This window comes from Scyliorhinus torazame, chromosome 7, assembly GCF_047496885.1.
Source record: "Scyliorhinus torazame isolate Kashiwa2021f chromosome 7, sScyTor2.1, whole genome shotgun sequence".
Taxonomy (NCBI): domain Eukaryota; kingdom Metazoa; phylum Chordata; class Chondrichthyes; order Carcharhiniformes; family Scyliorhinidae; genus Scyliorhinus; species Scyliorhinus torazame.
In genome coordinates, this window is record NC_092713.1 from 171,633,076 (window position 1) to 171,649,261 (window position 16,186).

Here is a 16,186-nt window from a genome sequence, read left to right on the forward strand (position 1 = left end):
TCCGGGACGCTGGAAGCCTCCCGGACCTGCCACATCTCACAGTCAGAGCACTACACCCCTCTAACTGACATTGCGTCAATTAATTAAAATTAATACACTTTGGAATTCTCTAAACCCTGGCCCGAAATAATATGCGTGTGTGTGTTTGTGTGTATGTGTGTATTTGTCTCTGTGTGTATGTATGTGTTTGTGTGTCCGTGTATGTGTATTTGTACTTGTGTGTGTACGTGTGTGTCTGCATGAGTGTGTATGTGCATGCATGTGTGTGTTTGTGTGTATTTATATGTGTGTGTGTGTCTGTGTGTAAGTGTATTTGTATGTGTGCGTGTGTATATGTGTGCGTATTTGTATGAGTGCGTGTGCATGTGTGTCTGTGTTTAAGTATTTGTATGTATACGTGTGTGTTTGTATGTGTACATGTGTGTGTGTGTATTTGTATTTGTGTCTGTGTGTATTTGTATGTGTGTGTGTCTATGTATGTGTATCTATGTGTGTGAGTGTGTGTATTTGTATGTGTGTGTGTGTGTGTCTGTGCGTGTATTTGTTTGTGTGTGTGTGTATATGTATGTGTGTGTGTATTTGTATGTGTGTGTGTCTGTGCGTGTATTTGTTTGTGTGTGTGTGTATTTGTATGTGTGTGTGTCTGTGCGTGTATTTGTTTGTGTGTGTGTGTATTTGTATGTGTGTGTGTATTTGTATGTATGTGTGTGAGTGTGTGTATTTGTATGTTATTTAAGGGTTGGGGAAAATACGCCACCATTTATAAAGGGACCCACCCCCCTTCCTGTTGATGACAGTAGCCAAGTTTACTGTTTCAGAATCAGTAACGTAGATGTTACCTGTGGAATCTACCAAAGTAGCACGATGGACCAAGCAGGTAGAAAACAAAGCTTAGGTTTATTTGCGGTATACAAGAATCTCCACTCGCCGAAGGGTCTCCCTTTCCGACCTGCACCTCGGTTGGGTTTTCTATACCAGTGATCTTACCCCTTGTAAAGGGGAAGCCCCGCCCTCATTACTGGGGATGCTCATATTCAGTGGAGGTCATGGGGAATCTGATAGTCCTGATGCAGTTATCTCCATGAGGGTTATAACACCCCTACCCCCCAAGTCCAGGGATATGCCCATGCCCGCAGACGGACCCAAGGAACCCCTACTCTCCTTAGCCTGGGAACGGCCTTGGGGCGCACCCAGGTGACATCCAGAGGTGTATCCCAAACTGGGGAGTGGTATTTTCGTGCGGTGCACCTGAGCAGGTTCGGCATAATGGAGGCGGCTGTGGGCGCCATCATGACGGGCTCCAAAGATGGCAATATGTCCATGTCGGTCTCAGCATCAGAGCTTAGCAGGACCTTGGCATCCTTGACGTCTGAATTCAGCATCTCCACAGCAGGTGCGGCCGGAGACAATGGTGGCAGCTGGGGCGGAGGTGGTAACTCGAGCTGAGGATGGCTTCGGTCAGGAATCTCCAGAATCGGATCTGGCATCTGAAGGACGCGCCCACGGACGTGAACCACGTGCCAATTTGACTTGCGCCCATGTGCCCGCACTCGATAAGGAACCGGTCCTGTCTGGGCTAACACGACACCCAGGATCCATGTGGCGCCTTCACCAAAGTTGCAGACATACACCAGGTCCCCCAAAGCGAAAGTGTGTAATGGCGTACGCCGGCCTGCATCTATCCTCGCACTGGCGGATTATGTTTTCTGGACAGTTCGATCTGCTAATCCATACAACATTGGGTGGTACGGGGTGGTACGCACGTGTCATTTGCTGTTTGCGGTCATGAACGCCCCAAACTCCACAGTCGTGAAAGCCATTCCATTGTCCGAGACGAGCACCTCCGATATCCCGTGGGTGCTAAAAGATTGCCACAGCCTGTCGATGGTGGATCGAGCTGTCGTAACTTACATTTTATGGTCCTCCATCCACTTTAAGTGGGTGACCACAACAATGAGGAACATAGCTCCCTGATTTGATTTTGATTTATTGTCATGTGTACCGAGGTACAGTGAAAAGTATTGTTCTGCGTACAGTGCAGGCAGATCATTCCATACATGAAAAATATGGGACATAAATAAAACACAATGTAAATATATAGGCATAGATCAGGTGAAGCAAACAGAGTGTAGTACTACAACAATAGAGAAGCTGCGTAGAGAGATCAGTTCAGCCCCTAAGAGGGTCATTCAGGACTCTTGTAACAGCGGGGAAGGAGATGTTTTTGAACCTGTTCGTGTGTGTTCTCAGACTTTTGTATCTCCTGCCCAATGGAAGAAGTTGGAAGATAGAATAACCCGGGCGGGAGTGGTCTTTGATTATGCTGCCCACTTTCCCAAGGCAACGGGAGGTGTATTCAGAGTCAATGGATGGGAGGCGGGTTCGTGTGGTGGACTGGGCTGTGTTCACAACTCTCTTACAGTCTTGGGCCGAGCAGTTGCCATACCAGGCTGTGATTTCTATGGTACATCAATAAAAGTTGGTAAGAGTCAATGTGGTCATGCCGAATTTCCGTAATTTCCTGAGGAAGTATAGGTGCTGTTGTGCTTTCTTGGTCATAGCGTCGACATGGGTGGATCAGGACAGATTGTTGGTGATGTGTGCACCTAGGAATTTGAAGCTGTCAACCATCTCCACCTCAGCACCATTGGGGTGTATATGACATTTCGCTTCCTGAAGTCAATGACCAGCTCCTTAGTTTTGTTGACATTGAGGGAGAGATTGTTGTCATTGCACCACACCACTAAGTTCTCGATCTGCCTCCTGTCCTCGGAATCATTGTTGTTTGAGATTTGCCCACTTTGGTTGTGTCAACAGCAGAGCTCATGGACCACTTGCTCCGCACTCTCACAGGAGATGCCAAATTTCATGGTGCGTTGTAAAGTCCGGTCAGTCACAGCCAGCAGTGTTCTATGTGTGTCGGCATCGCGAATTCCACACATGAATCTGTCCTGCAACGACTCATTGAGGTGGCACCAAATTCACAGGTTTCAGCCCATTTGTGGAGGCAAGCCAGGAGGTCATTGGTTGATACTGACTGGGTCTGACTGGCGCATGAAATCGGAATTGTTGGACAGTTAACGGCGGCTTTGGGTCAAAATGCCCCTTCGCTAAGACCACTAATGTGGCAAATGACCAGATACCGGCGCATGAAGGTGAGTGAGGCTCTTTATGAGGCTGTACATGGGCTCACCACAGGTCGTGAGTAATACCACAGTTTGTCGTTCATCCCCAGCAATCCCGTTGGTACAGAAAATATTGCACGAGCTTGACATACTGTCCCCAGTCATCGACACCTGCTTGAAATGTTTCGAGCTTACTGATATGCGGCATCTCGCCGGATGGATGAGAGGCCTCACTAGGCCTTGATGAGGTGGCTCTGGAGTGTAGCACCTGGTGCTGATGGCAGCTCCACTTTATTCTCGTAGCCAGTGTGAAATCCACCAACGTAGCACACATGGACCAAGTAGGTAGAAAAGTTGGATTTATTTGCAGCACTTAAGAATCATCATTCCCCAAAGTGTCTCCCTCCTCAATCTGCACCCAGGTCGGGGTTTTTATACCAGTGATCCTACCCCTTGTAAAGGGGAAGCCCCACCCCGTTACTGGGGAAGTTCATATTCAGTTGAGGTCATGGGGAATCTGATAGTCCTGGTGCAGTGACCTTCACGAGTATCATAACATTCCCATTGCCATGATAGCCACCAACCACTTCAATGCCCCCATTTTACAGTCAAAGTGCTACTACCTGTGCGAAAGTCAGCCATACCCAGAGGACATGCAGGAGTAGAGGAAACAGTGTTACGACACCCTGAGTGAGTGCACAATCAATTCCCACATAATTGGGAGTCCCAACATAAGTGAATTAACAAATCATTTGTGTATTTTCCTGAGATCATTGACCCTCGACTGCTCCAATGACTTACAGGCACCAGATTTGTAAGTAAAACCTTAAAAAAACTTTAATTATAATAAGACAAACATGTAATGGAAATAATAGAACAATGGTCTGCTAACCTGACTATTCCCCAATACCCTGTCCAACCCTCCACCCAGACACATGCAAGATAGGCACACAGTGGACGGGGTAGGAAAGGTTAAAAAATATAATGGATTAAGAGGGCTGAGATAAATCTTTGCTGCTGAGGTAGTTGTCTTTGTAGTTGCCGATCTTCAAATCATTGGTTGGTTTGGACCTTTTAGAATCTGCCTTCAATTAAACCTCGCAGCCACAAGTCTCACTGAGATAGTACTAGAATTCCTGAGAGTTAACAGCAAGTTCACCGCCCACTCTGCCTTTCAGCTGCTTGTCTGGTGTTTGTGTGGAGTTTTCGTCTGCGGTATAGAGAGAGAGAAAAGGGCCTGGAGAAAAGAAAGACTCAATCATGATACTCAAGACAGAGCCCAGTGCCAGTCATGGTGAAAAACCATCGAGGTGAAGTTGTTGGGAAGTGATGAGGTGCATTCACATATCTCGTGAAGATTGGAGAAGGAATGTTGGCATCACTGGATAAGGCCACTTTTATTTCCCATCCCTAATTGCACCTGAGAAGGTGGTGGTGAGCCGCCTTCTTCAATCATTGCAGTCCATGTGGTGTAGACACACCCACAGTGCTGTTAGGGAAGGAACTCCAGGAACAGGTAGATTAATGAGGATGAGGTTGAATATGTTTTTCCCTCCTTCCTCACTAACTTTCGCAGTCCCAGTCCAGCAGCTATGTCCTTTGGAACCCAACCAACCAGCTCAGTCAGTAGTGGTGCTACCGAGCCACATATGGTGATGGACATTGAAGAGCCCTTGATACCCTCGGTGCTTCTTCCAAGTGGGGTTCAACGTGGAGGAGTGCTGATACATCAGCTGAGGGAAGGGGGTGGTGGCAGTATGTGGCGATCAGCAGGAGGTTTCCTCTAGAGTCCAATATTCAGAGCGAGGAGAGGAAGAGTGAGGGAATGAGATAAGAGGATCTGAATTAACCCATGGGCGGCACGGTAGCATAGTGGTTAGCACTGTTGCTTCACAGCGCCGGCGTCCCAGGTTCGATTTCCGGCTTGGGTCACTGTTTGTGCGGAGTTTGCACATTCCCCCTGTGTCTGCGTGGTTTCCTCCGGGTGCTCCGGTTTCCTCCCACAAGTCCTGAAAGTCGTGGGGCTGGATTCTCGCCAATTGGGGCTATGTCGCCACGCCGGCGTAAAAACACAGGCGGTGCACTCCCAAGTTTCATGGAAAAAAACCAGCCCGATTCACATACCTTCAGGGGGCTAGAAAGGACCTGGGGAGCTACATGCAGCTTTAGCTGCAGATACGGGCCCCCCACACATGTGCATGGCGGCGGCCTCCAGCGGCCGCACTGAGCGCCATGGCGGACTCGGACCGTGGACCAATACAAACAAACCAGGCCCCCCCCGATCAGCCACATTGACCCTGCATGGGGCAGGCCCGATTGCTGCCCTGGCGGCCCATAACCCCCCCCCCCCCCCACTCCGGTGCTCGATCCTCTCGCCCTCCACCTGGCGGCCGTGGACTGAGTCCCGACCGGCCAGACCATATTAGTTCCACGCCATCGGGAACTCGGTCGGTCGGGAGCGAAGTGTCGCTGGGCGGGCAAAGGCCCCCCAGCCGCGCGGCGTAATTCTCAGACGCGCGGATATTTGGGGCCCGGAGAATCGCCGGAGCAGTGCCGGGCTCGATTCCGTCAGGAATTTCGATTCTCCACCCCCGTACCAAACGTGATTTTGTCACAGGGCTGCGGAGAATCCAGCTCGTGCTGTTAGGTCATTTTGATACTCTGAATTCTCCCTCCTTGCACCTGAACAAGCACCGGAATGTGGCACAGTAACTTCATTGCAGTGTTAATATAAGCCTACGTGTGACGATAATAAAGATTATTATTATTATTTCAAAATCCTCAAAATAAGATTCCTTTGCAAAAGGGAATTGGAAGAAGAGGTACAGCATGGGGTTTAATACAGAGAAAAGCTCCCTCTACAGTGTCCCCCAAAACACTCAGGACAGGTAAAGCACAGGCTCAGATGCAGAGTAAACCTCCCTCTACACTGTGCTCATCAAACACTCCCCAGACAGGTACAGCACGGGGTTAGATGCAGAGTAAAGCTCCCTCTACACTGCCCCCATCAAACACTCCCAGGACAGGTACAGCACGGGTTTAGATACAGAGTAAAGTTCCCTCTACACTGTCCCCATCAAAGACTCCCAGGGCAGGTACAAAACGGAGTTAGGTACAGAGTAAAGCTCCCACTATACTATCTCCATCAAACACTCCCAGGGCAGATACAGCAAGGGTTAGACACAGAGTAAAGCTCCCTCTACACTGTCCCCATCAAACACTCCCAGGACAGGTACAGCACGGGGTTAGATACAGGGTAAAGCTCTCTTAACACTGTCCCCATCAAACACTCCCAGGACAGGTACAGCACGGGATTAGGTACAGAGTAAAGCTCCCTCTACACTGTCCCCATCAAACACTTCCAGGACAGGTACAGCACGGGGTTAGATACAGAGTAAAGCTCTCTTAACACTGTCCCCATCAAACACTCCCAGGACAGGTACAGCATGGGGTTAGATACAGAGCAAAGCTCCCTCTACACTGTCCCATCAAACACTCCCAGGACAGGTTCAGCACGGGATTAGGTACAGAGTAAAGCTCCCTCCACACTGTCCCCATCAAACACCCGCAGGGCAGGTACAGCACGGGGTTAGGTACAGAGTAAAGCTCCCTCTACAGTGTCTCCATCAAACACCCGCAGGGCAGGTACAGCACGGGGTTAGGTACAGAGTAAAGCTCCCTCTACAGTGTCCCCATCAAACACTCCCAGGGCAGGTGAAGCACGGGGTTAGATACAGAATAAAGCTCCCTCGACACTGTCCCCATCAAACACCCGCAGGGCAGGTACAGCACGGGGTTAGGTACAGAGTAAAGCTACCTCGGCATTGTCCCTATCAAACACTCCCAGGACAGGTACAGCACGGGGTTAGGTACAGAGTAAAGCTACCTCGGCATTGTCCCTAACAAACACACCCAAGGCAAATGGCTAAAAGATGCATTAAAAATTCACTCAGGCTGTCTTTTAATTGCTTATTTTGAGGAAGTGCGTCAAGTGGTTGAATGAGGAGTCATCTTTTCAGCTGCTTCATGACTCAGCATCAGTACAGTGTGTGTATGTAAAACTGGGAGCAAACTGGAGCATTTCATGCAATGTGTCACGTGACAGGATACTTCACACATTGTGAAAAGTTACACCATTGAAGACATCTGCTGTTCTGCAGGCGTTCCATAACACAGCTTAGCTGATCATGGCAGCTTTGAAACAGGAGGCATTTCCACCAATTCTCCATTCCTCACCTGTGGCTGCTGTGTGTGTGTGTGTGCTACCTACAAGAAGCACTGCAGTAACACACCAAGACTTTCAAAGCACAAAGAACAAAGAACAATACAGCACAGGAATAGGCCCTTCGGCCCTCCAAGCCTGCACTGGTCATGATACCAACCTTTGCCAAAAACCCTCAGCACTTCCTTGTGCCATATCCCTCTATACCCATCCTATACATGTGTTTGTCAAGATGCCTTTTGAATGCCGTTAATGTATCTGCTTCCACAACCTCCACTGGCAACGCGTTCCAGGCACTCACCACCCTCTGTGTAAAAAACCTGCCTCCCACATTTCTCTAAACTTTGCCCCATGGACCTTAAACCTGTGCCCCCTGGTGACTGACCCCTCCATCCTGGGAACGAGTGCCTGCCCATCCACTCTATCCATGACTCTCATAATCTTGTAGACCTCTATCAGGTCACCCCTCAACCTCCGTCTTTCTAATGAAAACAGTCTGAGTCTATTCAGCCTCTCCACATAGCTAACACCCTCCAGACCAGGCAACATCCTGGTAAACTTCCTCTGCACCCTCTCCAAAGTCTCCACTTCCTTCTGGAAGTCTGGCGACCAGAATTGTGCGCAATATTCCAAGTGCGGCCGTACCAACATTCGATACAACTGTAGCATGACTTGCCAGTTTTTATACTCAATGCCCCGTCCAATGAAGGAAAGCATTCCGTATGCTTTCTTGACTACCTTGTCCACTTGTGTTGCCACCTTCAAAGATCTGTGGACATGCATGCCCAGATCTCTCTGACTTTCTATTATCCTAAGAGTTTTGCCATTTACGGTATATTTCCCCCCTATGTTAGACCTACCAAAATGCATTACCCCATATTTGTCCGGATTAAACTCCATTTGCCTTTTCTCTGCCCAAGTCGCCAACCTTTCTATGTCCTCCTGTATCCTCTGACAATCCTCAACACTATCTGCCACTCCACCAACCTTGGTCTCATCCGTGAACTTACTAATCAGACCGGCTACGTTTTCCTCAAAATTGTTTATGTACACCACAAACAACTGTCATGTGAGAGTACCTTTAAGAAATGGGTGTTTATAAATGGGTGTGTATATAAATATCTGTAGTGAGAGTACCTTTAAGAAATGGGTGTTTATTACTGCAGTGATGTCAGAGAGTGGGTGGAGCTGGGCTGTCTGTCATTTTTTATACTTTCGTTTTAGGCTGTTTGCTGCAGGGTGTGTTTTAGTTTCGTTTTCAGAGCTGGATAGCTGCAGTCACAGCCAGAAGGTATATTAGAGTCTCTCTCTGTAACCTAAAGAATGTAAATCGATCATTTGGTGATTTAAAACTAATAACTGCTCTCAGTAGTGACTTTAATCTGATGTGCTTCTGCTGAAAGTTTTTTTTTTTAAGTCTTCTGGATGTTAAAAGGACAGCTTAAGGATTACTTAGTGTTGTATTCTTTGGGGGTTGTATTTGAATTAATGGTTGCTAAGATGTTCACTGTATGTTTTAAAAAGGTTAACTTGAGTTCATAGAATAAACATTGTTTTGCTTTAAAAAATACTTTTCCATTTCTGCTGTACCACACCTGTAGAGTGGGCCGTGTGCTCCCATACCACAATCTATTAAAAGTTGTGGGTCAGGTGAACTCCATGATACACTTTGGGGTTCTCTAAACCCTGGCCCATAACACAACAGAGGCCCAAGCACAGATCCCTGTGGAACACCACTAGTCACAACCTTCCATTCAGAAAAACACCCTTCCACTGCTACCCTTTGCCTTCTGTGACCAAGTCAGTTCTGTATCCATCTTACCACCTCACCTCTGACTTCCTAATAGCATGGCCCAAACCCACTTCCTCTACCATGGCTGCACTGTGGGCTATCCTTAATTGATTGACAAGAGAGAAAGAGACTGTTCATCTCAGCAGCACTATGCCTGTATTCCTGCTCCATAATGTTTCAATCCTGACTTGGAAATATATTCCTCCACTGCCGCTGGGTCAAAATCCTGGTGCTTGCTCCCTAAAAGCACTATGGGTGTACCTACACCACATGGTTTACAGCGGTTCAAGGAGGCAGCTTACCACCACCTTCTCAAGGGCAATTAGGGATGGGTAATAAAGGCTGGCTGAGCCAGTGATACCCACATCCCATAAACAAATAAAAGAACAGAGAAACCATTTCTTCTGGTGAGGACGTCTAGGAGGAGAGGACATAAACTTAAAATTAGAATTAAAATGAGATCTACTCTTGCAACCACAGTAATAATATGACTTGTCCAGTGCAGTTTCTGGTCAATGGGAACCGGCAGGATGTTGATGGTGCAGGGTTCAGTGATGCTCATGCTACTGAATGTCAAAGGGAGATATTTTTGTTGGAGCCTGGCACAGGGGAAGCACAGACACCACTTCCTGTCATCTCACTAACATGACCTTTCCCGCAGGAAATGGCTCAGACCGGAGACTCATCAAGGAGGCCAGAGGGACATTCCCACCTTGGGCTGGGTTTGGAAGTAATCCTGAGCACAGCTCACACTCCCAAGGGAAAAACCTTTCAGCCCCAGTTGCAAAAGGCTCATTCTGCAATAACAGCTCCACTCCGAGTCTAGCCACTTCTCTATTCTACTCCTGACCTTTACCCATACATCCCCTTCCTGGCTGCCCGTACACTTCACCCTAAGCCAGGCTCCATCATGCAACTCAAGGAGAAAATATGACAGTCATTCATGCACAGAAAGATCCCACAAACAGCGATGACAAATGACCTGTTTTCTTCTGACTCTGAACAATAACTGTTGGCCCAGCTTTACCACGGACAACTACCATACACGTCTTCCAAATGGCGTGCAAGTGAGTAACTCCTCTCCCTCTCACACTCTCCTTCCTCAGCCTCCCCTCCCTCCTTCCTCAGCCTCCCCTCCCTCCCTCTCCTCTCCCTCACTCACCCTCCCTCAGCCTCAGATCCCTCCCTCCCTCTCCCCTCCCTCAGTCTCCCCTCCCTCAGGCTTCCCTTCTTAGTCTCCAACCTCTCGTTCTCTCTACCCTCCCTCAGTCTCCGATCCTTCCCTCCCACTTTCCTCCCTAGTTCTCTCTCTCTCTTCCCTCCCATCTCCCCCTCACTCACTTCACCTCTGTTCCCTTCCTTCAGTCATGCCTCCCTCTGTCCCCCCACATTCAGTCTCCTCACCCTCAATCTCTTCTCTGACAGTCGGCCCTCCCTCAGTCACTCCTCCCTCAGTCTCCTCTCCCTCAGTCACTCCTCCCTCAGCCTCCCCTCCCTCAGTCACTCCTCCCTCAGTCTCCCCTTCCTCACACTCCACTCCCTCAGTCACTCCTCCCTCAATCTCCACTCCCTCAGTCAGCCCTCCCTCAGTCAGCCCTCCCTCAGTCTCCCCTCCCTCAGTCTCCCCTTCCTCAGTCAGCTCTCCCTCAATCACCCCACCCTCAGTCTGCCCGCCCTTAGTCTCCCTCCCTCAGTCCCCCACCCTCAGTATTCCATCCCTCAGTCACACCTCCCTCAGTCTCCCCTCCCTCAGTCTCTGATCCCTCCCACCCTCTCCCCTCCTTCACTCTCTCCTCCTTCCTTTCCCTCTCTATCTCCCCTCTCTATGTCTCTCCCCCATCTCTCCTCCCTCATTCTCCTCTCTCACCCTCTCCTCCCTCTCTCCTTCTTCACTCTCTCCTCCGTCAATCACTTCCCCTCAGCTCTCCCTCCTTCAATCTAATGTCGCTTCCTTCCCCTCTCTAATTTCCTATTCCGTCTCTCCTCCCTCACTCTCACCTCCATGACTCTCTCCTCCCTCATTCTTTCCTCCTTGCCCCCCTCTTTTCCCCTCCTTCACACTCTGCTCCTTCACTCTCCTGCCTTACTCTCTCCTTCGTCACTTGCTCTATCATCAATCTCTCCCCCTGACCCTCACATCTTGTTCTCTCCTCCAACGTTCTCTCCTCCCGCACTTTCTTTCCTCACTTGAACCTCCCTCCTTCTCCCCTCCCTAGCTCTTCCCTCCCTCACTCTCTCCCCTCATTTTTACCTTCCTCCCTCCCTCTCCCCTCCCTTGCTCTTGCCTCCCTCACCCTCTCCCCTCACTTGCATCTCCCTCCAGCACCTCCCTCCCTCTTCCCTCCCTCGCTCTCTCCTCTCTCTCCAGTTTCTGAGCTCAGTTTGAAGTTACTGGCTGCTTGTTCCTGCCTGCGCTGTTTTCTCACTCCCACTTACTCCAGTCTCCAGTCACTTACTCGCAACGCTTTTTTAATGAACGATTTGCATTCAATCCCCTGTCGAGATTCACTTGTATTTAAACCATGTTGCATCGTACCAACACCCAAAATCAAGGACAACCAATGAGAGGTCAGCAATGACCTGGCTTCCATCTCCAGATGACACCAAGTGACACTTACTCCCATTCCTTACGCTGGGCTTGAGGAGTGCTCTGCATCTTATGTGCCTGATGAGCTTTGATGATGTCCCGCTGCTCCACAATGCCTCCTCTTCTCCGTTTCATGATGTGGGGGCTGAGGGGGAAGTCGGGGTCATCAATGGGAAAGGGATTGAGCTCCATCATCGGAATATCAAAAAAACTGCTGCCTTCAAAGGTGAAATGTGCATCGAGATCCTGGACTCGAACATCATAAACCGTGTCGTAACTTGTTGCCTTGGAGATTAAGTTCTCTGCCCCTGACTGAGGTGGTAGCGGCACGCAGGAATGTTTCGTCATCTCAGCCTGGCCCCTCTGACCCAGGCTTGAGCGTTGTAGGCCCTCGTTTCCTGAGTCTTGTGTGGGAAGAAGAAAGTCCTTTGTACTGGACTCCTTTCCAACCCCAAATGTATGATCCAGAACAGAGTGAGTGCTTCCTGATGCTAATCCCAACATTTTTAACACCTTTGAGAGAGAGAGAAAAAACAGTGGGTCAAATTCAAACAAAAACACCTTTGAGAGAGAGAGAGAGAAAACAGTAAATTCAAACAAAAACATATACTTTTACAGCACATTTAACATCGTAAAACCTCCTGAGGCCTTTCACAAAACGAATAGCGAACAGATTTTGACATCTAGTCAGATAGAACATACAGTGCAGAAGGAGGCCATTCGGCCCATCGAGTCTGCACCGACCCACTTAAGGCCTCACTTCCACCGTATCCCCATAACCCAATAACCTCTCCTAACTTTTATTGAAATGTTGTCTTTCCAAGCGCACAGTGTTTGAGCATGGCTGCACAGGCTCTTAATAACTCTGAACACAAGATATAATTATTGTCCAACTGGTAACCCAAGGACAGCTATATTGATGGGAAACAATTTCAAAGCATATAGAACATGTTCTTAGAACAAGATAAGGAGATATTGGGAACAGCTACCAAAATAATAGAATTTGGGGAATGTTTCTGAGGAGGAATGTGAGGGGGAGAGGTAGAGAGGATTAGGGAGGGAATTCCAGAGCTTGGGGTCCAGGCAGCTTAAGGCACGATCACCAATGGGGGAGCAATTATGATCAGGAATGTACAAGAGGCAAGAACTGAAAAAGGGAGATCTCAGAGAGTTGTCGATTTGGAGGTGATAGATATAGAGATGAGCGAGTTTATCGAGGGATCTGAAAACAAGGATGACTTTTCTTCAGTCAAGAGTTTGTTAAACAGAAGTTTTTTATATGTTATAGATATGTGTTATAAAGAGGAGTGTGATACACAGCAATAGAAGGTGTGAAACATACAGAGGGGTTTATATACAGTATTATAAAGTGCGTTATATATCATAGAATTTACAGTGCAGAAGGAAGCCATTCGGCCCATCGAGTCTGCACCGGCTCTTGGAAAGAGCACCCCACCCAAGGTCAACACCTCCTCCCCATCCCCATAACCCAGTAACCCCACCCAACACTAAGGGCAATTTTGGACACTAAGGGCAATTTTGGATACTAAGGGCAATTTATCATGGCCAATCCACCTAACCTGCACATCTTTGGACTGTGGGAGGAAACCGGAGCACCCTGAGGAAACCCACGCACACACGGAGAGGATGTGCAGACTCCGCTCAGGCAGTAATCCAAGCCGGAATCGAACCTGGGACCCTGGAACTGTGAAGCAATTGTGCTATCCACAATGCTACCATGCTGCCCCTATATACAGGAGCGATATACACAGTAATATTAGACAGGAGGAACCTGTTTTCATTGGCAGAGAGTTCAAAAACCAGGGGTCATAGATTTAAGATAAGTGGCAAAAGGATTAGAGGGGACATGAGGAAAAACCTTTTACACAGAAGGTGGTCTGGAATTTCCTGCTGGAGTTGGTGGCAGAGGTAGAGACCCTAAACTCTTTTAAAAAGTACCTGGACCTGCTCCTAAAATGCTGTAAACTGCAGGGCTATGGGCTGTGTGCAAAATTATGGGATTAGAAAGGACACCTTTCTCATCCCATTGGGTCAACAAGGACCAGATAGGCTGAATGGCCCCCTTCTCTACTGTATCTTATCTATGGTTCCATGGTTCCGTAGGAGTCAATACTGGTATCAGAGCTTGGATATCCCAGATCAATTAAAAAGACTGAATCTGCTCTGATCTGAGGTTGAATCTGTTGTGATCAAATGGGTTGCCCTCTGTACACAGTGCACAACATTCAGCTTTGTTCAGGTTTTTGGGAAGTCAAGTTTGATGAATATAAATGGACGGTCTGATTGTATCAGATTCCAAAGATACATTTCCAGATTCTACCCTGATAACTCGGCCCAGACAGAGAAGGTTATTCATGAAGGTCCTGTGATGATATGCATAAGCAATCATGTGAATATTAATAGATACGACCTCCAAACAGCAGTTGGCAGTAAGGAACAACCACGTGACACTGTTACCTCGGAGAATCTGGAGATAGTCGTCGTAGTGGATAGTCGCATTTGTAATAGCTCTTAGATAATTTAATATAGTAATGTAGTAGTTAGTAGATTCTTGGTAGTTTTCTTATTGTTATCTGACCCACGTTATAAACATTTGGACGATACTGTTTTCTCAGAATACCATTTGACATAATTTTCCATAGGGCAATGGAACACATCGTAGAAGGGATTCCAGGCATTAGAGTGTACGTAGACGATATCATCGGGGTTGAACAAAAGAAGAACACGATGAAAGGCTTATCAAAGTGCTGAGAAAAGTATGGTCTGAAGTTCAATAAAGCCATGAAGAAATTTCATTGTTGGGAGACAAACTGTCTGCTCGAAGTATACAAGCAGGAGAATGAGAACATGAAGGCGATATTAAACATGCCACGTCCAGCAAACAAAAAAGGAGTCCTCAGTATGGTAGGTATGACAAATGTCGTAGGAAACTTTATTCCTAATTTATCAGCAAAAACGACATGCTTGCAGGAAATTATCAAAAAAGATACTATTTTTCAATCATCGAAAAGATATGAGCAAGAGTGGCGAATGCTGCAGGATGCATTGACAACAGCTCCAGTGCTGACATTTTTTGACCCTACAAAGAAGACAGAAATATCGACAGCTGCGTCAAAAGATAGGTTGGGAGCAGTGTTATTGCAGCAAGACAATGACGAAAATTGGCTTCCAATTGCCTATGCTTCAAGGTCAATGACTGACACAGAGCGTAGATATCTCAGATTGAGAAAGATCTGATAAACAGCTCAGACAAATTCCACGATTACGTATATAGCCTGTCAACATTCTTAGTTGAAACAGATCATAGACCACTAGTAGCGAAAATAAAGAAAAATCTGAATGAGGTGTCACCAAGAATACAATGTATGAGGATGAAGGTACAGAGGTACGACTTCATTCTCATATATACTCCAGGAAAACATATCGTAGTCGCTGATGCATTCCCGGAAGCTACGGATATGATGGAAGAACAACACATGGATGAGGATGTGTAGATACAAGTGAATCTTGTGACAGAAATTCTTCCAGTGTCCAATGCTAAATCAAAATTGATCAGAGAAGAAACCAATGAAGATGAAATGTTACAGAGGATCATAAAATATCTCAGTGAAGGATGGCCAAAAGGATCCTGTTCCAAATAATAATAATAATAATAATTGCTTATTGTCACAAGTAGGCTTCAATGAAGTTACTGCGAAAAGCCCCTAGTCGCCACATTCTGGTGCCTGTTCGGGGAGGCTGGTACGGGAATTGAACCCGCGCTGCTGGCCTTGTTCTGCATTACAAATATTACAATATTTGAGCAGAGCTAAGTGCAGCCAATGGGTTTTTGCTCAGGCAAAACAGGATTGTCATACCACAATCTCTAAGATCCATGATTCTACAGAAGATTCATGAGGGGCACCTTTGCATAGAAAAATGCAAATGAAGAGCTAGAGAAATGGTATATTGGCCAGGCATCAATCAAGACATTCAGATCATGATAGAAAATTGTGAAAGTTGTCAGAAATTTCATTACAAACAACAAAAAGAACCAATACAAATGGGTGAAATAATAACGATTCTGTGGCAGTAGACGGGGTTGGATGTTTTCTATCTGGCAGGAAAAGAATACCTGTCAGTAATCGACTATTTCTGTAACTTTCCAGAAGTGGTACAACGAGCCAACTCACACAAGCCAGTTGTGTAATCACCAAGGATATTTTTGCTCATCATGGAATACCACAAGTTGTCATGAGCAACAATGGCCCATGTTTTAGCAGCCATGAATGGACAGAGTTCGCACAGAGCTATGATTTTCGATATATTATTTCTAGTCCTCTTTATCCGCAATCCAATGGGAAGGCTGGAAAAGGTGTTCACACTGTGAAGCAGATACTCAAATAAGCTATGGACAGCTGGGAAGATTCATATCTAGTGTTACCTAGCTATAGAGCAGC

At 47.2% G+C, this 16,186-nt stretch overlaps 1 protein-coding gene across 1 annotated transcript in view; it reads right to left on the reverse strand.

The window, feature by feature from the left end:
- The window catches only part of LOC140426708 (probable voltage-dependent R-type calcium channel subunit alpha-1E), a 1,526,345-nt gene that overhangs the window by 1,328,108 nt on the left and 182,051 nt on the right, over positions 1–16,186 (reverse strand). Inside the window, exon 2 of the mRNA XM_072511794.1 lies at positions 11,758–12,239. Coding sequence (XP_072367895.1) covers positions 11,758–12,230 — 473 coding nt within the window. The 5' untranslated portion in view covers positions 12,231–12,239. The remainder of the gene's footprint in view (positions 1–11,757; positions 12,240–16,186) is intronic.